The sequence below is a fragment of the Takifugu rubripes genome, chromosome 3 (assembly GCF_901000725.2).
Source record: "Takifugu rubripes chromosome 3, fTakRub1.2, whole genome shotgun sequence".
Taxonomy (NCBI): Eukaryota; Metazoa; Chordata; class Actinopteri; order Tetraodontiformes; family Tetraodontidae; genus Takifugu; species Takifugu rubripes.
Genome location: NC_042287.1, coordinates 6619318 through 6641089, shown reverse-complemented (window position 1 = coordinate 6641089; position 21772 = coordinate 6619318). Strand labels below are relative to the sequence as shown.

Here is a 21772-nt window from a genome sequence, read left to right as displayed (position 1 = left end):
TGGTCAGAATGAGTGAATGATCAACACGGACTTAAATTTAGACCATCATGGATGGTGAGGCTTCGATTTGGAGTTTGGGCCAGACTCCTCAAAATGAAAGGAAGCTAATGTAGCGGCCCAGCAACCACAGCTGCACAATCGTTTGTGCGTCTGTGTGTGTGTCTGTGTGTGTGTATGTGTGTGTCAACAGGATCTAATTTGCTAAAGCTAATCAGTGGGGTAATTACTGTTAATTAGGATCATTAATCATTAAGGCTGTGTGCGTGTGTGTGTGTGTGTGTGTGTGTGTGCATGTGTATTTGCTACTGCTTCCTGGTGAGGAGAGAAAGATGTTGTTAATCTTATTTTAAATGCACAGTTGTGAAGTTTGTTTTAGAAAGCAGCACATTAACGACTTTTCCATGTGTGTTGGAGCTTTAGGTCACATTAGCGCAGCCACCAGTCTGCTGGGGGGGAATATCAACTTTCAGATTACATTTGGTTGATACTTTATCCTCCTATCTGACTGTAATCATACATTCAAACCAGTAAAGCAACACAGATGCAGTTTTCCTATTCAAAATTGGAGAAAGTTTCCCTTTTTTTTTAGTTTTGAACATCATTTCTGCATAATTTCTTTACAAACAATTTGACATCATTGCCTGACAGCAATAATAAGATCACAGACATGTGAGCAATTACACATTTAAATGGTTCATTGAAAGCAGTTTCCATTTGGCCCAGTATATACTGGACGGGACATTGATATGGACAAAGGAGTAAACACTTTTTCCTCTGTTTCTCATCTAAAACCCAACACAGACATGCGGGGGAAGCGCAGTCTTTACTGGGGGCTGCAGACCCAACTGGATGCTCCACTGAGCTTCTGAAACGGAGCTTCTGAAGACAGAGTTAATGCAGCTGCAGATTTTAGCGCTGTTTTAGCGCTGTTTTACTGCTATTAAAATGTAATTTTAGTTTAGTTTTCTTATTTGTCTGCTTATAATGACCACAGATATGAGATCTGCAGTCAATGATTGGGTCCATTAAGAGTTGTATGCAGGCCATATGCTGCTAATAAAAGTCCATGTGTTAATAGTTCTGTCCTGATGCTGCTCAGTCAGAGCCAAGGTGGAATCTAAGGCCTCATTTTGGGCGATGAGCATTTGGCACTGCCTCTGTTCTGTACATGTGCTGACACTGGCGGCGCTGATGGATCAGGCTGGCAGGTTTGGCCACGTCCTGCATGCTGCTCACAGCCTGGTACATAAATACCAGAGCACTGACTCAAATGTCAGCCAGCTGCAGGGGAATGCTTCTGTCAGAGATCTCCAGGTGTTTTAGAGCAAACTCCAGGTAAATAGATGTCTTTTAAGAATGGCCAGACTTGACTAATGAGGACATGCAGAAGGTGCCAAGGACACATACGGGATTCTCTGCGTGTGATTACCTCCTGAACATAAAAGAAATTTCACCTCTGGTGTGTGAGTGGAATAAAAACTGGATTAAAAACACACATGATGGCACAGGAGCATGGATGATGGAGAGCCATGAAAATTCCACATCGGTTGTGCAAAAATAACATAACCACTGTTTCTATGGTTGCCCAAACCAAGATCAACAATAACAATCTATAAATATGATCACGTCAAGATTATTTAATGAGGCCCGTTTGTACTATTTAGCTCAAACTGTAACGATATTGCCACCTTGTGGTCAAAAAACTAGATGCTCACGTTAACGTTTTATTATTATTATTGTTGTTGTTGTTGTTGTTAACGTCATCATCATCGTCGTCATCATCATCATTTTTGTTTTTCTACCAGTATAAAGACCACTATCACAAAACTGATGAGGCATTTATAAGTAACTGCATATTTTTTTATTGTGTTAATCAAAAACAATCTGACATGACATTTCACAATGACCTCTGGGAGTATTACAGTGCACATTAACTTTGGCCTTTGACCTTTGAACTTTCATCAACAGACCACTTTACACTCACACACCACTGTTCCTTTACCATTTATGTACAGAGCTCTGCTTTCCCCCAGTCACTCACACACACACACACACACACACACACACACACACACACACACACACACACACACACACACACCTCGGTGAGGGTTATCCAACAGGGGTACATCGCATGGCGTGGGATACAACAGAAGTGGCGACTGTGTGGACAACAAAGCCTCTTATTGGACACTGTGCTCAGAGGAAGGTTCTCATTGGTTGCAACGTCCAACTGTTGAGGATGAGTCTTTTATCAGCAGAACAATAAAGATGTAAATCTACGTTTATAAGAAAGAAAATCCACCACAACATATCAGCTTATCTTTGCACATAAATACACAGGAATAATGATAATATTCAACATTGTGCTTTCTTCCTCTCGCTCTTCCTCACCACCGCACCATTGTCAAACGCGTTAGCCACTAACATTGGTCATGCAAAATCAAAAGCTCACAACACGACTTCTGGTTTTAAAGGGAGACATGGCCAAGATGGACACCACTACCAATGTAAATAATCTCTTTATATATATAAAAAACCAAAAAGATCACCACTACATTTACATTTAACCCCCAGTTAGTGAATAACCTCAGTCGTTTTTGTCATCAACACGAATCCTGGATGTGGCATCAAAATGGGTCCCTTTCTACTACAAGAGCCAGTTCTGCTCACCGTAAAGAGGCAATTACATCTCTACAAGGAAGGTATATAAATAACATCAATGATTCCATACATCTACAACTCCAATGACAGACCGAATCGGTTCTCTCGAGGTGTGACTAAGTAAAAATACCAAATCAAAATGCCGCCAATGTCTGCATGTATAAAAATGTTTGCGCATGTGATTAAAAAGGTGGCAGCCAGACAGATGAGATCATGAGGAAAACATGTTTTATCTTACAAGCCCAGCTGTTTTCTGACATGTGGATAGACTGTGATCAATGAACTATACACACAAGAAGACACTAGGGGGGGCTATTACACCATGTTAGCACAGACAACAACCTATGGTACAAAAACCACGGAGAGAAGGAAGACTTATCAGGAGATGACGTAGGTTAAGCAGCTCAGATCAATTAATTATAAAAGATTCCAACAGAGTCAGACAGAAAGGTCAAATGCATTCTGGGTAGCAGAAGAACAGGTTCCTGTGCGTTGTACCGTGCTGAGGGATGCATCTTTGACTCTGGGTTATTTGCATATATATATTTATCACAAATATGCAACAACAGTGTAAAAGAGAAAGGCCAAGAAGTACCACTTCGGAAAAAGAAATCATAAAAGTCTTAAATATCATGCTTGTATATATTACTGTACTGGAGCCCAGACACAGAGGTTGTCATAGTAGAGTCCAATAGGAACATTTCTCTTCCTTCGTCCCACCCAAACCACCATGTTCATGACATCACCATGATGCTACGACATCATTAAACACAGCCTAATAAATATGACATTTTACTGTGAAATCTGCAATTTTAATATGGGTTTCCAAATTAATCAGACGTAAACATCTCCCATCATGGAATGACAGTAGTCTGTTTTCCCACCGTCATTTTTTTTTAGTGGTCTGGGGAAAAAAAGCCGTTGGAGGTTTGACAATAGCCTCGATGAGACATTGGGTCCAAGCCCGATGGCGCCGTTTATGTGCCTACAAAAACTGCTAGCAGAAATAAAAGGAGCTCTAACACTGTCGGCACCTCGGCCTGCTCAGTAACTGACTTATGTGGTGAACGTGGAGGGTTTCTGTGGATCAGTCCTGTTCCTAATTTGGTCATTCCACCCCATAACATACTGCTACTGACACCAATCCCATTTGTTAGCACTGGTATGAAATCAACAGGTCAGAACAGCTGGATGGAGCCGTCATCCAGCTGCTGTACATTCCATGTGAGGCTCCCGTTGGAGACAAAAGGGTGCGTTTGTTGGGCGACCAAACCCCACCGCTGCTGGCTGCCAGTGGGGAGAAGCAGAACGTCGGGTGAGTTACGCAATGATAGAGTTGGACTCCTTCCCTGCTCGCACGCTAGACTACTGGATGAGTGTGACGGGGTCGTGCAGGCTGGAGTTGGGCAGTAAGGCATGCAGGGGCTGCTAGTGGGACAAGGACTCAGGAGCCGGGGTACCGTCCATAGACAAATATACACAGGCCAGGTGCTTCGTGTGTGTCTGCATGTGTGTTCATGTGCGTGAGTGTACAATGTCTGTATGATCGGATGCCTCCAGGAGTCTCTCAGTCTCTATCAGTCTCCTCTTTTCTCCTTGGATCAGTCCATCTATCCTCCCTCCAGCTTGTTCTCCCTACTCCCCTGCACTTCGAGGTGCTCGAGGGTTCGGTTTCCCATCATGGGTCCGGCGGTTTCTGCCCTTCCTTATCTCCTGAAGATGCTTCCACTTCTTGTTCCCTGGGCGGACGGAGGGTCCCAGAGGGGGGACGTCCTTCACGGGAGCAGGGACGCTCTTGTCCACCTGGTCCCCAGCTGCGTTCTTACGTGCCCAAACTTGCTCGCAAATCTGGTCGACCGTGCTGAGGTTGGGGTGGTCCACCAGCTGAATGAAGTCCCGGTACCAGAGCTTCTGATTGGTGGCAGGGGGCGCGCCTCCGCTGCGAGGGTCTAACCTCACCGGGGCATCAGAGGGCAGATTGGAGGCCGAGGAGGATGTTGAAGGGACCACTTCCAAGGTGATCCCCAGCAAGGTCTGGGTAAAGCCGTGTTCCATGGCGTGGCACTGGTAGACCCCGATGTCTCTTTTCAGGACACGTCGAATCAGAAGACCCCTGTCCGTCTGGAGGATGCGGTCATCGAGACGCACCTTCAAAACATTCACAAAAACATGTTTCATACACGTGAAGCGCTTTTGTAAAGTGAGATCAATAACCTCCTCCTTGAAATTCCAGCGCAGGAAGCCATCTACGGGTGCTCTCACCTCTTCTCTTGGATTCTGTGGATGTTTCTGGAAGGTCCAGGTGACTCTGGCCTGAAGAGATTTGGGGATGCACTCCAGGAAAGTGCTGCTTCCCTCCACACCATAGAGCTTCTTCTCTGCCACGCGATACTTATGGTGGTCTGCAGGGGGCATTAAAGAGAGGAAGAAGTTGGGTGGAGGTCAACAGTGACCCTGCAGCCCCCAATAGTGATAGTGAAATGGGTTTCTTCATCCCAAATCATTAATTTCATGAAAAGACTAAGGAAAGTGTAACATTAAGGCTTTCATTGGATCACATCGGGGTTTCTTTAATCAACCAACTGGAGAAACAATAGCGCGCCATGTGCCAAACTGCTTAGAGACAATTACTGTGACCTTCTCCGACCTCACTCAGCCCAGTCTGCGTGCCACATGATGTAATCGCATTACCGCAGACCTCCTTCAGTTTGAGCAATGAGCTGAATTCAGGTTTGTGGCAGAATGAGCGATGACCTCAGAATGCTCTCATTGTTGGCTTCCCGGGACAAAGGTCATCGGGGTGAAGTGTGGAAGAGTTTAGGAATTTTTGGCACAGGAAGACAGTGAGATGTCAGACGCAGAGGGTCCGAGCGAGGCAGAGGAGGTCGGCTAATCTTCTCATGACTCAAACTGATCGAGGCAGCAAAGGTACCTCCGGAGCACAGGGTGTTGGGATCTCCGTTCCTCACGTCCTGGCGACGGAAACGCCTGCGGAGCAATACCCTGGTTTGAGTTGATCTTGTTTGGAAGTCATCATGCGGCGTGCGTTAGTGTTTGTGTCACCCACCTCTTGGTGTTGGGCAGGTAGCGAGTGCAGGATGTTCCGTCCCAGGCGCAGTACGGGTCTCTGGCGAGGCAGCACTCAGCGCAGGCCTTCCCGTACACGCTGCAGCGGTGGAGGGGGACCTGGGCGATGCCGGTGGCGGAGCCCACGTACAGCTGCTGCTGCAAGGGGAAACGGAGGCGGGGAGAGCTTTGAGACTGGTGGTGCGTCCTGATATTGAACTATTAAACGATTTGTCTGATGTGCTGAAAAACGGAATGCAATTTTTCCAAGCGACATGGTAAGAAATAAAGCGTATTACCCGCTTTGAGGAGATCTGCATGTTGATGATGGACGAGGCATCCTGAGGAGCAGAGAGGTTACAACACACGTTATAATAACTCGACATGAGAAGAGTCCGACATTAATGATATTAGATTCATTTTTATACTTAAATAAATCACATTATCGAACTGTAACCACTGGGTTACCCATTTTGATCGCTAATCCTTCCGTGTCTGTGGTCTCTCTCGCCGCTAGATGGCAGCATCGTCAAACATTCAGCTGCATTAGTTTTACTTCAAACTCACAGTATCACAAAGATGGGGTGAGGTAATTACTCACTGCTAGTGCAAATATTACACTAGGCATGCGATCCCACCTTGCCATGCGTGCCTTGATTTTTTTTTCTATATGCATGCTGTATATGTTGGTAAAAAAACAGACCAAATAAAAAAACATAAACATAAACAAAAACATACAAGAAAGTGATATTTCCACAATTGTCTTACCTTGAAGACCTCCAGTTCTTCCAGGAGAAGCTCCTCCATGTTGTTCCAGCTCCCTTTAGGGACATTTATCACTTTCAGGACTGTTCCTTTGTCTGGAATCACATTTAGAGTACATCAGCTTCCTTCATCCTTGGGACCTGACAAAGTTGGGAATAAAAACCAGCCTTTCACCTGTTCCAATAAACATGACATCGTACTGTCCGTCGGCAGCGCCCACTCTGTCCACGGCGATCTGCGTGAAGCTGTAGTCCACATTAGTGCGGACAAAAATGGGCCGCCGGGTCATGGGGTAGACGGGATTGTACATAAGAGGGTGGTGCCGTGCAAACTGGATCACATCGTCCGGGAAACCCTTGGTGGACTCAAAGCTGCCAAATGTCTTACTGGGACACTAATGGAAGAAACGGAAATTGAAATTATTTTCAATTTCAACTGTTACTTTCAACTCTCAGAGTGTGTGGCGACATTTTGGGAGAAGTTGGAGTTTTGGTTTGCCCCCCAAAGTCCTACTACTGAAAAAATCCCCAGCGTTACTGCACCTTGCCCCCAGGGGGCGACAGTGTAGCTTTTGCGTCACTTTTGCGGCTGTATGAGATTATCATACAGGATTTGCAGTAATTCAGAGAACTTTATCCATCTGATCTCCTACATATAACCAGACCCTGCACCAGTTTGAATGATTGCACGCTCTGTGGGAGCTAATTAGCCCTGTGTTTCTCCTGCTAACGTGGACCCACAGGTCGCAGTCAGGTGATGAGGCTGTGATTCGGTCACAGAGACACGAGAGATGCTTTTCCCAGTCAGGGTCCAGCTTCCCTCCCCTTCTAATTAGAATTCCAAGTCTTAGAACTGTAGTCAAGGATGCAAATATTTACTATAAATCTGCCGCATCCGGCAACTTCAGACATTTATTTTTGCACTGCCAACCCCTAATGTGCTTTCCTCACACGTTAGAGGTTCTGCAGGTTCTGCTGCGGCAGGAAGAGCTGCTGCTGCTTATGTGCTCTGCAGAGCCTTGATAAGCATTTATTGATTAGCAGGAGTGATTCTCTACTGTAGTATTGAGCTGAAGTTCAGCCCATTAGAAGCTGATCACGTGTTCATGACAGTCAGTGGTGATGGCGTTAACGATTTTTGGACCGCAACAACATACCATTCCCGGTCGTGGATACGGAACTTTTCCCTGGAAAGGAACCCACTGATAGTTGGGCCCCTCTTTGTGAGCAAAGGGCCCCAGGAAGGCCCTCCGGATGTCATTCATAGAGTAGAGACACACAGCTGAGCCTTTAAACACACTGCTGCTGGTGGAGAGGGGAGATGAGTTAAACACACACACACACACACACACACACGCATGCACGCATACGCACACATGCATGCACGCGCACACATACACACAAATATGCAGACACAATTAGACTGAACTCTGACCTGGAAGTAGAGAAAACAGTGTAGACCAGAGGGTTCTTTCGGTCCCTGGTCTGCAACAGGAACACATCGCCTGAGGGTCAACACACACACACACACACACACACACACACGCACGCACGCACACGCAAACACAGGTCAGGTGGTCAATCAACAGGTCAAAGGTTGAGAGAAAGATAAGCAAAGCCCTGTGTCTAATTACTTTAAAGAGACCATTACTAATAAATGAGGGTCGTGACATCGACTGGAATCTACTCCAGTGTTTTGGAACCATGAATTGGCTGCATCCAGGTCATAAAGGTGCTGTAGATTTAATATGTTAGAACCATAACATGAGTTTAGGAGGGATCCATGCTAGTGGGATAGCTTCTGCGGTTATTAAATGATTACAGCAGCAGGAGGCTTTGCTCCCACAGGGTCAGGTCACAGTTGTACTGGGAGGGGCTCTAAACTGACTTGGCTTCAGGTATGGTCGGAAAATTGGTTCCCTCCTTTGTTCATATCAGGGAATCTGGTGGTCAGATTTGGCCTCAGGTTCTGTTATGACAAGAATTTTTCCCTTCCTGGATTCAGAAAATGGGAAAGATGATATGACTTTTGAAGACGTGGTCGGAGGACGTGTAAAAACCATCTACGGAGCTGAAAGCGTGCGAACGCCACCGGACGAGAGCCAACGACTGCCCGCGGTGGGATCAGCGATTCTGGATCAGCTCAAATGAGAAGACGCCGCTGTCCTCCGTCATGGGAAGATCCAGCCCAAATAAACAGTCAACTTAATCTGAACCCAGAGCAGCAACGCTGGCGTCGCACCAGGCCAGAATCTTTTACCAATTAATCTCCCGTTCCTGCTCCATCCGAGCCTGCAGGAATGTGGCGCGGAATGCTAATCTTCCAATGAGGTCAGAAATCCTGGTTAATGTATCAGGTTTTTTCCCTCTCTTTACGCAACAGAAGGTGCTTCTGGGTAGAAATCCAACAAACACAGAGTGGACCTGAAGCCCAGCCCCGGACGGACGTCTCGGTTCTGACTCCTGAAACATGTTTGATAGACGTCCGTATGGACAGCCTGCGTGGTCGGTGCCATCCCGACACCGGGTTTGTATCCGTGGTGAACTTACGCAGCTCGTCAAAGTACGTGTCGCTGCCGTCGGCCCCCGGGACCGAGCAGATCAGGCGGGTCTTCAGGAATGTGGTCCACTTGTTCACCAAGCTTCGCTGGCCGCCCATGTCGTTCTGATTCAAAACAGAAAGAGCCGAGGTTTAGCCCAGGTGGGATCCCGGGCCGGTGCCAGAGCGGGAAAGCGCGTCTCACCCTGCACAGCTGACCAATGCGAGAGTAGGTGGACTTCCCGAGCCCCTGGGCCTCCACCGCCGTCTCCCGGAAGAAGAAAAACACCTTATCGTCATCGGGGTTCTCGCTCTCCGGGACCCAGAAGGACCCAACGAACTTTGGTTCTGGAAGGAACAGGAAGCCGCCGTCAGACTTTACGTGGAACGGTGGGTTTCCCACGTGAATGGGTGCACGCAGCCGCGCACGGACCGTTGAGCCAGCGCGAGTCGTGCTGCTCGGTGCGGATGGACGGACGCCTGCCCATGCTCCTGAAGATGGTGAAATCTCGCCCCATCAGGTCTGTGGCCACGCCCGCGTACAGCTCGTCACCTAGGAGACGCAGCCAAACGAGTGCCCGGAGCTCAGTCACGAGGACAAAATTACACTTTGGGTTGAGAGTTACTGAAACAACTTTACGTTTGGAACAAAGCACGCTTTATTACAATGACGTAACCTTTGTTTGGCAGCTTACCGACGAGCACAGAGGCGGCATTGTGGCGCGGGTCATACGGACTCTTCCCCTTACCGTCCTCCACCTTAGACGGGTCGATCCTGAACACGTGGTCCTGAAAAACCAGTTTCCTTTTACTTTTCCAGCGTTCTACAGTTGTCTGCCGGTATCATATCGCTAAGTTAAAGGGTCCGTGCTGTTTTCTCTACAGCACATTTTTATTTTCCTATAGCAAATATTCACACGTGCGCTTCCATCCACCCCCCTCACACGTTTCTACTTCAGAATATACTTTTCCAAATGGTCAGGTTCATGGTATGCTTGTAAATGGAACTTCAAAAGTAGGAATTTAAAAAAGATATGCCTTGTAAAAACCCCTTGGTTGCTAAAGTGGACAGAGCACATTCTTGCACCCAGTTTGCCCCCAGCCCCCCCCCCCCCCCCCCATTGGCAGCACCTCGACATCTCGCCGGTTTTGCTATTAACTTTTTTCTGTTGGTGCAGCAAACAGAGGTGGCGGTTAGATCTCCACCTGCGGGGGGATCTACCATTGGCTCACCTCCATCCTGTGGCCCACCTCCACGAACGCACAGGTGGGGTGGAAGGCCCCGGTGCCGCAGGCATACAGGTGAGTGCGGTTGTAGTGGTGCACGATCTTCACGTAATTCACGCAGTCGGACTGAAACACAAGCAGGCATGAGAGTCATGAGCGGCTCCCGGTCTTGAACTCACCTTATGTAACGACCATCTGAAGGCGGAGCCCCTAAAGACGGGGGATCAATTCTTTTATCGAGGGGATCGATTTCAAATATTTAAACGATCTCTTATGTAACCAGCTTTTTCTCCTAATCAAATCCATCAGCTGGAGCCTTCCCTTGGGCGTTAGCAACGCTTTCTGTCAATTTAAAACACTTCCAGTGTTCCCTCGGCGACAGCGACACCGTATATTACCATGGCGATACATTGTGAAAGGAAACAGAGGAGACAACAACGACGGGGGAAAGTGTGTTTGCTGGGTGAGCTGCAAGAGAAAACATAAGAATGCATGTAATATTTAACAGAACTGAATGCACAGTCTCTCTCTCTCTGTGTTGCTCACATTAATACCCCCCCCCCCCCCCCCCCCCCCCACACACACACACACACAGTTTGGATATGAACATTCCTCACATTGCTCCTCTCAGCCTGTCTTCATGCTTGTGACAGCACAGTTGAGTCCTTCCAAATCGCTGTTGTGCTAACCATTGTGTCCTGGCTCCACACCCCAGTGTGTGTGTGTGTGTGTGTGTGTGTGTGTGTGTGTGTGTGTCTGCAGGCCCACTTAATAAAACTGTTATGCTTTATATGGATCTAATACGACATGGTGGCATTTTCAACTGGACTTTCTGCGCGAGTGTACAGTAAATTGGAAACAGGAGCACCGAGACGTCGAAGCTCTCGCTGTTTTATTATGTTTGCGGCTTCTAGCGGAACCTTGGTTTACACGAGATAATCAAGGTCCGGTCCGGTTCAGTGCAGTTGTGCTGGATTAGCACGAGCGTAGCTGTCATACAGGAATCTTAACGATCTTAGTGCATCTGCGGGGAGTTAGTGGCTCTTCAGCAGGCTGCAACCAGCAGGTTTAGAACCAGCGCATTAGAACCTGCAGCGGGTCCAGAGAGCGGGATTGTTGCCCAGATTACATCAGATTAGCCGCACGCATCAACTACAGCAGGCAAACAACCGCCCTCATCAACCTACCCCCCCCCCCCCCCACACACACACACACACACACACACACTCACACTCACACTTTCAGTCTGTAGCCCCCCTCATTTTTCTTTTTCCCCCAGCGGGCAGGTTATTGACCCTCTGTCGCATCTGCCTTTCTCTGAGTCAGGTTTCAGTGAGCTGGATCCCAGGGGAATGCCGGAGGAAAGGTTTTCTGCAAAGCAACAAGCCAAAAAGACGGACGTGCATTCCTCGTCTGTCCTGATCTGACAGGAGCCGCCTCGGAGGAGGTCACTGGCATGACGGCAGTTGCTAGCGATTATCTGTAGCTTCAGGGCCGCCAATCATCTGCGAGGTCGCTACATAGCAGAAACCTCTGGTCCTGCTGCTAATGCACTTACTTCTGAAGCACACTCGCTCCACCTCGTCTCCCTTTTCACTGGGATGTCGCTGCAGCATCTGCCTGTTGATTGAATTACGCTTTTTCGGACCCGCGGGAGCCACTGGAGAAGAGGCACGAACCTTCCATCAATTCCTTGTTTGATTTGCTGGTGTTTTTCTTGGTATTTGCGAGAGCGTTTGCCTCTAAAGGACACGCTCACACCTTATGCTGAGGTGCATTATCTGAGGCTTCAATCTCAAATTTATGTATTTGCTGTAACTTCACCCTCGGGGGACAGGCGGAACATGGCGGCACACTCAGGAGTGGAACCACGGCTCATTAGGCTGAGAAAACACGCACACAAACGAACACGGGGGGGTTTGTGTTGCTTTTGTGTTCACTTTGATTCATTTTCAACCCATTTGTAAAGCTTAATTCCATCTGGGCTTTACAGTCATGGCTGCTGGAACATTTCATGCTTTTGTGTGTGTGTGTGTGTGTGTGTGTCTGTGTGTGTGTGTGTGTGTGTGTGTGTGTGTGTGTGTGTGTGTGTGTGCATGTACGGACCTGTGCAAGCCACTAACAGGTCAGAGTAACGCACAACCTCCACACTCTCTTAACCTTTACATACTCCTAATCAGGGTCATGAGACATGCCGGAGTCTATCCTAGCGGGCCCTGGGTCAGAGGCAGGAAGACACCTTAGACAGGTCGCCAAACCATCACAGGACACACACACACACACACACACACGCACACACACACACACACACACACACACACACACACACAAATCCTTGTACCTCTATCTTTGTGGGGACATAATACACTATCCAGCTCCCTGCCCTACCCCTACCCATCCCAACTACCCCCCCCCCCCAACTCTAACCTAAACCCAATTCTAACCTCAACCTTTAAATCACATTAAACACTCCTTTGAAGTTGGGAAGTGAGGACATTTTTGCTTGTTCTCACTTCCCAAAAATGTCCTCACTTTTCTAGTAAAATGCATGTTTTGGTAGTCAATCTGTAGCAAGCACAAAAACACGCATACACACAATCACACAGGTGTTTTGGCTCAGTTTTACACGCACGTTAAATGTATTTAAATCTTCAGAGGGGCGGCAGCGTGGTGTGGTGACGCGCCACAAAGGTTGTGGGTTTGTTTCATTTCAAGAGTTCATCTTCTCTCATGTGTGTTTTCTCATCAAGACAATAACATGCACAGCAGAATGACTCCAGACTCCATGACTGGAGTGTGTGTGTGTGTGTGTGTGTGTGTGTGTGCGTGTGTGTGTGTGTGTGTGTGTGTGTGTGTGTGTGACAGAGGGCTGATGAAGGTGAGGGAGTTAGGAGAGAAGCGCCAGTTCTTTGATGTTACAAAGGGCGGAGAGCAGAAAGGAAACAAAGGTAAGAGAGCACTTTAAAGAATTTGAAAAGGAAGTTAGAGAATGAGGGAGGTGACCTACGCTAACAATCAGGCTTCCTCCGCGTGCGTGTGTGTGTCACTGAAGGTTCACTAGCTAACCTTTGACCCCAGCACAAATTCATTAGCAGAAACAGTGAGCAAAGTGCAGGCTGTGACCTCACTGTGGCCTGAGCTTTAAGACTTCCCTTCATGACTCAAAAGGCCGTATTGTTCCTCGGTGGATCTCTTTTTTCCTCATTTTCTCCCCATACTAGAAATGATTAACCCCATCTACCTATTTAGCATTTAACCATTATCAGTCCATCTGCTGGAGCTTCCAGGCCTCTCGTAGCTCAGAATGGGGACCCACATCCTAACTAGCAAGACTGTCCCACGACCTACATGTGGGATATTTTAACGGCTCCACTCTCAGATCTCTAGATCTGGACTGACATTATTAGCTAGGAGTATAACTTGTTATATAGCAAATCGAGCAGAAGTTGGCTCGAATAATAGATGAAAATATATCTATTCATAGCTTTCAGCCATGTGACCTGCACAGTGACCTGGAGGGCAACAACAACTTCCTGGATGTGGAATCTCTGACGATAAAACAGCTACAAATATCTCCGATCAGGATTGGTAAACAATGGTACCGTTTGGGTTGTAAAGAACAAGAAGTTCTACCTTCTGACATTAGCTAACAGCTATTTGGCTTCAGTTTCACCTCTTTGCTGTGTTACATCCCCCCCTGTACACGTTGTCTCTCTGCATATGGAACAGAACAGACGGCCTCAGATCTGATAAGACACGTGGACGCGCCTCTGCGTCAGAATAGCTGCTGCTCGTCTCCGCCTGCTGCCAGAACCCAGCATCTGGATGAAGGTGAATCATTTGGTCAGGATATTTGAAGTGGTTTTCGTTTGATTGTTTTCGGTCCTGGAGGTTTCTTCAGCAACATGTGCTCAAACGATCCTGTAGATGGCCCATAGGTTTCATTTAAACATCTACTTCCTGATTTTATATGGAGATCCAGTTATACAGCACACGCGCTACCGTCAACCTTCTCAGTTTCTCACACATCCTCCATGTCTTCAGTGCTGGAATGTTCTGAGTACATAAAGACTTTTCCTGATTGTTCTGATTGCATCTGAGAGGAAAATTGCCTCAGTGATCCAGCAAACTTTAATAAAGTTAATGGCCAAGAGCATTAGACTGAGCACACGAGACCATGGCGAACAACCATTACGCAACCGAGCCCAGTGTAATATCCCAGGGATCCCTTTGATTGCTTCAGCCGAGCAGGACAGCGCTGACATATCTGCTCGGCAACCGGCTGATTTTTGGTCCCATGTTATTATAATTGCAGGTTCAGAAGGCAGCCGCGGCACAGAAAGGCAGGAATTACTGCACTCGCCGTCCAGTTCAGTAACTCTTATGACTGAGGCGGCGTTTTCAGGTGCACGCAGACCTGCTGGCCACTTCACAGAGTCTATCACATCTTTCTTTATGTAAAACTTCTTGCATCTGTCTTACGTTTAATGTACTCGTCCACATCTAACACAACTGTTGCGCAGCTTTTCTGCAGGCGCTTCTCGGACTCTTGGCACAGCAGGAACATCTTGAGCTGCAGGAACTGTTAGAACTTTCTTTTCAGGGTACATTTTTACCCCCAGTGGGGGCACGTGTTGGCCAAGCATGCACCAGATAAAACAACACCTGCCATTTTTAAATAGCTCTGAACACACAGTTATGACTATGAATGGCAAAAGAGGAGCCAGAGCCATCATGACCTGACCTCCCGATCAACATAACCAGTTACAAAGTTTGGGTCTAATGTAATGGGTCGCTAACAGTTCCAGTTTAAACTGGTGACTTTCACTGGCGCTCGCGTGGTGTAAACAAACGGGTGTCTGCAGTCACTCCTCAGGCGTCGTGTCGAGGCAGAGCGAGTGTTGTTTACTGTCTGACCGCATTTATGCGCACGGCTGTGTTTGGCGTGTGTGTCTGCGTATTAGCTGGCTTGTGGATGATGTGGGTCTAGTGCTTGTCATTATGTGGGGAGGATGTGTGTGTGTGTGTGTGTGTGTGTGTGTGTGTGTGTGTGTGTGTGTGTGTGTGTGTGTGTGTGTGTGTGTGTGTTGTGCAACTGCTACTAAATTTGTTTTTAAGGAAGCAGGTCTGGAAAGACAAGGTTCAGGTACTGCAGACTGCAAACTATAGCCTAGTTTAGAAGGAAAGACCTGATTTGTAAATATCTGAGTATAATCACACCCATTTTCATGTTCGTCACCAATTAATCACCAATTAAAGGAGTTTGAGTTCGTTATCTTAGTTTGTGGCCAAAAGTGGTGCTGCAGTCACATTCAAAAGCCTGGAGAGCGTGGTATGACCTTAAAGTGACCTTAAACTGAGCTAAAACTGTAAAGTTATCATCTGCTAATTATGTTTAGGCTTCATACGTGGTGGTCTGTGCTGAAAATTAAGTACTTATTTAAATAATTAAGTCAGCCAAACTTAGCTGAATCTTACCTATCCGGGAGAAAATTAGCAAGTTCTGCGTCGGTCTTCATAATCCTCAACACTTTCAACCGTGTCCACCTTTAAAGAAGCTTGTTTTGTTTCTGACTGTCACAGTGTTGGGAATTATGACGAAGCCTTTTAGGTTTGTGATTTTAAATGCTTGTTGCAGACGCTCGGTGGTAACTGGTGTCTCAATGGCTTCGAACTATCGTAGTTCAGAGATTTCCTGAGTCAAAACTGGGTTCCCAGGAAGCGTTTCTACCCCCAAATCTCAAATGGAAGCGATAAAAAATGGCTAATTATTGTTAAATCTGTGTTTTGAGGCTTGGATTTCCCGTGTTGCTGCTGTTTAACCACTCGAGCGTAAATTAGATGTGTGCAACAACGACAGACTGCGGGGTGGGACGGCGTGTGGTATTTATTAAGGACAGAGCGCACGCAGACTCCCGGCAGCATCCGTTCGCCAGATGTCAGGAACGTGGCTGTATGATGTCTAAAACGCAGCCAAAATAAAAAGAAGGCGAGCGCCTGCCATACCAACAGTCCGCTCTTTCCAACAGCGTGACTGATGCAATGATAACCTGAAGATATCGACAGTGACGGCGTGACCGATCCCTGCAGGGGTTACTTTAGATCACGTAGAACTGCCGCCGTTATGCGCGTTTTGCCTCGATGTGGATGCGATCGACACATAAACGAGGGTTTCGCTTGAACTGGAACCTTAACAAATGAGAACAGGAAAAGAATCCGGGGTAAAGATCTGTCAAAGTTCTGGTGGGAGAACGTGAGGAGCGAGGAGGAACGAGGACTCTTCCGACAGACACACGCGTCTCTGTAATTAGGGTTGATGGCGTGAGGTCAGCTCAGCTCTCAGTGTGCGGACGAGTGCACGGAAGGTACCGAAGTAATACACACGCACTAAAAGAGGAGGAATTACAGCTGATAGGGGAGAGAAAACTCGTTTTGCTCTTGTTTTTCTCATCATCTGGGGCCAATTTACATGAAGACACAAATTCTTATTGACTCATTTTGACTCATTCACATTTTCGGTAAAGAGTGAATCACCGCTGCTCCTTCGGACCCTCTAGAAAACATCTTCAGAAAACAAGAAAACGTCAAGAAAACTTAAAAGAGGAGATTATGTTTTAGACAAATGGCCTAAAGTGTTCATCGTGCTTTAAATGGCTCAACCCATAAAACAGATTTCATGGTATAAACTGGTGAAAAAAGGTCTGATTGAGGTCAAACAGACCCCAAACCCCCAAACCTTCTCCAGACCACATGGGTGTAAAAAGATGGGCTCTTTAGATGTCTCTCGTATCGAAACCATAGAAGGTGTTCACCTGAGATTTAAGCTAATATCAAAAGGAAACAGGGCAACGCCTTCAATGTCGACTGTCGACCACTGATCTCCATCAGCTGGTTTCCAGGAAGTGATCTCACCGCAGGGCAGGTCCAAAAGTAGGAGTAATTATTACATGGCGCCGCTTTCAACGTGCTGTTTGGGTCTTATGATGACTCCCATGACTGCAGTGGATTAAAAGGTAGCATTGTGTGAGGAAGGGAAGGAGTGGACGTTACCTCCTTCAGGAGCAGCTTCTCGCCCTCTATTTAACTTGGTGGACGGTGTCTGGCTGCAGCTCAGCCCATGACATCACTCGGCCCTTTCCTCTCGGCTCCAGCAGCACGCCACGTCCACGTGGGCGTGTCAGCGTAAACAAGAGGTGTTTGGAGGCGTGTTGTTGGTCCGCCGAGTAAATAAAGGACCCAGGAAGAACTTCTGAGCCGCCAAAAGCAAAACGCTAGCGTCTTGTTCTAAAAAGCTTTGTCTCCGTGGTGAAATTGCTACCACGATCGTTCTCCAGCACAACTGGAGGCCATTCTGATGGGTGTCGTCTGTAGTAAACATGATCTACGGGGGATCTGATCTGACTTACAGTGATGTCCTTGCCGGCCCAGTTGCACTCCTCCCTCCAGTCGACGGGCGCCGGCCAGTAGATCTGAAACACAGATAACTAAAGGTCAGAACGCTGCTTTACTCTCGTTGATCATGACTTTTCCCCTCCTCGTTATAGAAGATGATGTCACCCTGTTGTCGGGCGGCTTCAGGCATGTTAGCAAACGCCTGCATATCTGAAGATATCGATCCAGAGAGCAGATTTCACGGCAGAAGTTTCCGCAGGTTTTGATCCGCTCTGACCAACCTTGTGCTCTTGCTTGGCGATGTTGTCCAGCGACAGCGACAACAGGAAGTTCTTGGCGCCAACGAAGAGGCGGCCTCGCTCTTCGTCCAGCAGCAGAGCGCTGAAGCAGCAGGAGCGCTCCAGCTCGAACCGCCGCACGCCGTGGAACTGCTGCAAGTCTGGGAAGGAGACAGGAAGCAGACCGGTGGTACCTGGTTTTCCTGCTTTTGGGATATTCTATCCAACGGTCACAAGTTCAGAAATATAAAAGGTTATTGAAGCCTAATTATGATGTTTTACGATCTGTTTTTTACGATTTTTTTTTAAACAAAACGACTTCACACTAAGAGCCTGATTAAAAAAAACATGTAAAATTATCCAACAAAGTATCTAAAAATATTGAAAATTAAAAAAAACCAATTATGTATGTAACAGTCTGAAGCCTAAAGCTGGGCGGAAGGCGGATGGCAATGATACTATTTCTGCTCTTTTGTTCTCCCAAACTTGGCACAATTGCTCAAGAAAATAATGCAGCTTTTTAAATGGTAAACAGGAGAAATAGTTCCACCAACATTCTTGGCCTCAAAATCTGAAGAAACAACAGCGGCTTCATCCTTCTGTGCTGGCTGAGCCTAAATCACGTCGATGCTGTATTTGTCCTCCGTGGTTCCAGGTGCAACGCGCAGCTTTATTGGACTGTCTGCTCCAGCTCCAGGGTCACTCTCATTCACTCTTGTTATTATTCGCTTGTGTTCTAAGAAGCGCAGTTATTTTAGGTCAGCTAAAAAGAGCACCTAGCTAAATACACACGTGCAAACTACTTCTCTTTCCACCAGCTGTGGTTTAACTTTTACCATCTTGATTTTTACAAATGATCAGACACTGGTTATAAAACCAGAATGAAACCTGTTTTTCTTCCGAACAAACTCATGCTAAGCTAACAATGGCAATAAACGCAAGACAATGCACAAGGTCACAAGATCCTTTTGAGTCTTTTATGTCGCGGCTAAGAATAAAATCATCTCCGGTCTCCCCACTTACGTGCTTCATGTTAGCTTCAGCCGTAATTAGAGGGAACACGGAGTGTCTCAACTGGGCAGAGTGCCTTCGGGGAGGCTCGCGCCCTTGGAGGTTCAGGCTCTAATTGTTGGCTTTCAGCGGTGGAACGTACCTCGAGTTTATGTGGAGGAACTGGGACCTTCAAGTTCCTCTAACTCCCAGCATTAAAGATAATCTACAGAAACCTGCTGCTGTGCACGTGTGCGCGCACACGGTTCTGGTTAACGGCAACCATAATAACCCGTTGATTGGAATCTTCTAGAACTCCTCTTGTTCTTACCTTTGTATGAGAGCTTCATACGAGGTGAGGAAGAGGACGAAGAGGAGGAGGATGACGACGAAGAGGATGAACTTCGGGACATGGTGCCGGACGAAGCGTGGGCAGCAGCCAGGCCCAGCAGGAAGAGAGAGCTACAGGTGACCATCATGGCCATCGTCATCATCATCATGGTCATCATCTTGGAAGAGCGGAATCCGTTTTAGGTAGTTGATGGTCTCCGCTCGTCCACTTTAGTTGTGTTAGCAGTGATTGAGGGTCTTTGTGATCAGCAGGATCGTGATGAAGCCGTCCTCTCGATCAAGCTCAGCCGTCACGCCCAAGAGAGGTCATAGAGGTCACGGATACCTAAAGAGGACAGAGACAAGAACAAACTCAACCACGGTCTCCACAGCTGAGCACGCTGTGGCAGAGAATCCAGCCACGATCTCTTCAGCCTCAGACAGGAAGTGATGGTGTTTCCAGAGGGAACGTCTGCCTGACTGAGGACCAGAGTTGCACCTGAACCTCATGTTGGACGTGAACAGATCTACACTGACAGATTTACTCTCCTGTATCGGTCCTCTCCTTATAAGTAGCTGGAAACTACAGCACGAGAGCAATGAGATCACTCATTGTAAATGACTATTGTGCATGTGTGTGTGTGGCACACACCTGCACACACATACACATCTACACACACAGGCACATACACACACCTCTTTGAGTACTTTGGACTCAGCAACAACAATAACGTCTTTGAGCAGAAACAGTCTTATATTCTTACACCTCACAGTTGGTGTTCAGAAGCTTGCAGATGGTCTGTTTTTTCTCCTTTTCACTTGCAGAGTTTGCTAATTCTCCACTTCCCCTCCCAAGAATTGCCTTTTCCTCTGGTTTTTCCTGGTTTCCCCCAGTAACGACCTTAATAAATGTGTCTTCACTGAAGGCCAACCTAAATATGCAACTTATCTCAAGCAAAAGCTAAAAGGCTTATAGATGGGGGATCTTACAACCACATCCAGATGCGCGCGCACACAAGCACACACACACACACACACACACACACACACACACACAGAAAACCAGAGTCCATCCAGGCTTTTGGCTCAGAGCTTTATGAATAGTGGACCTATTGAGGCGTGGAGACAGGAGAGCTCTCATAAGCTCCCACATCATAACACAGAGCTGAACTACAACCTAAGCGCCAACATACTTGCAGTATTAAAAACACACACATACATGCACACATTCATGAATGAACAAAAGCACACAAAACAGGCCTTGAGCATGTCCAGCGTCTCGCCTCGCTGAGTGCACGGTGGAGAGTTGGGAGGTTTGAAGCTAAAGGTCTTCCTGATACTAAAGGTCAAACACGGCTCTGGATCCGCGCTCGGACGTGTGTTTAAGGTTCAGCATCTGCAACAACGTGACGGCCAAACTGTAACCCATAATCCACGTCCCCGGAGACAAAGCAGCACTGAGAGCTGCTGCCAGCTGCTATAAAAGGAACTGGCGCTCTCCTTGTTCCTCAGAGGAGTCCTGAGCGCTGCGCACGTTTGTGCCCTCATGAGGAGTTCCAGAGGGCATCTTTGTTCTTCCTGCATACTTTTTTGCTAGAGGCAACACACACACACACACACACACACGCACATGCACAAACCCAAAACCACCCAAAACTAACCTACCTCGTCAGTTACAAAAACAAAACACCGCAGATTAAACTGTGTAGATTTGTTTCTTCAGTGTGTGTCACCTTGTGGGCTGCACAACTGAGCAATTTGTGATGCTTTTTCTTGTGTGAAAATGGATGATCAATAGAGAGACACATAAAAACTGCGAAGGGATCTTCAGTTTTTATACTGCACCCTGTCCCAGGTGCAGTATGTGAGATTTCCATTTTTGTCACACCATTTTACCACCAGGTGGCGCTCACTGTCAGGCGCTGAACGCGCGCCACCACATCGAAAACGGCGAAAGCACCGGTCACGTGATCCCACCCTGACGTACCCCCTGCTGTGAAGCATCATATATTCTACAGAGTCACGCGTCTACCCGGCTGTCTAGGTTGCGTTAGCTGGAGCGACGTCTCCATTTGTCCCAGTACTGAAGGCGATGCACCCCCGACACACTCACATTTGCAAACACAAACTCCTTGCCTGCTCCATGATGCATCTTAATAATAATAATAATAATAATAATAATAATAATAATAATAATAATAAAACGCAATTAGATCCGCCGACACTTGTATTCATGGGCCTCAATAGACACGGAGCAGCAGCAGCATGCCAAGAGGGAGTGGATTAAAAATAAAGCCAGAGAGGGTTTCTTTAGAGGGGCAGGGGCAAGCCGTCCTGTCAAAAACCAGCCTAAATAGACGTGCAGACAAAGCATCAACCCCCCCAAGGGTGAGGCAAGCTTTTCACAGGGAGGTTAGAGTGCAGCCCTACAGTAAAAGAGATAATGGTGAATGAGGAGATTTAGTGGTTTTCTGGATTGCAGACAGGAGGCGATGGCAAAAACGATGGAGTCAAAGTCAGAA

At 47.2% G+C, this 21772-nt stretch overlaps 1 protein-coding gene across 3 annotated transcripts in view; it reads right to left on the bottom strand.

Moving 5' to 3' along the window:
* The window catches only part of sema3b (sema domain, immunoglobulin domain (Ig), short basic domain, secreted, (semaphorin) 3B), a 68848-nt gene that overhangs the window by 21134 nt on the left and 25942 nt on the right, over positions 1–21772 (bottom strand). For 2 of the 3 annotated variants that reach the window (XM_029833197.1, XM_029833198.1), the window contains exons 2-18: positions 19252–19596; positions 17934–18091; positions 17667–17729; positions 10267–10386; positions 9729–9822; positions 9467–9586; positions 9239–9381; positions 9045–9159; positions 7930–7999; positions 7652–7796; positions 6670–6889; positions 6499–6590; positions 6030–6071; positions 5732–5889; positions 5597–5652; positions 4927–5066; positions 1843–4812 (exon numbers count right to left, since the gene is read on the bottom strand). In XM_029833197.1, coding sequence (XP_029689057.1) covers positions 4300–4812; positions 4927–5066; positions 5597–5652; positions 5732–5889; positions 6030–6071; positions 6499–6590; positions 6670–6889; positions 7652–7796; positions 7930–7999; positions 9045–9159; positions 9239–9381; positions 9467–9586; positions 9729–9822; positions 10267–10386; positions 17667–17729; positions 17934–18091; positions 19252–19429 — 2427 coding nt within the window. In that variant the 5' untranslated portion in view covers positions 19430–19596 and the 3' untranslated portion in view covers positions 1843–4299. Of the gene's footprint in view, positions 1–1842; positions 4813–4926; positions 5067–5596; positions 5653–5731; positions 5890–6029; positions 6072–6498; positions 6591–6669; positions 6890–7651; positions 7797–7929; positions 8000–9044; positions 9160–9238; positions 9382–9466; positions 9587–9728; positions 9823–10266; positions 10387–17666; positions 17730–17933; positions 18092–19251; positions 19597–21772 lie in introns of those variants that run through there. The other variant, XR_003887764.1, reaches the window with a different exon arrangement.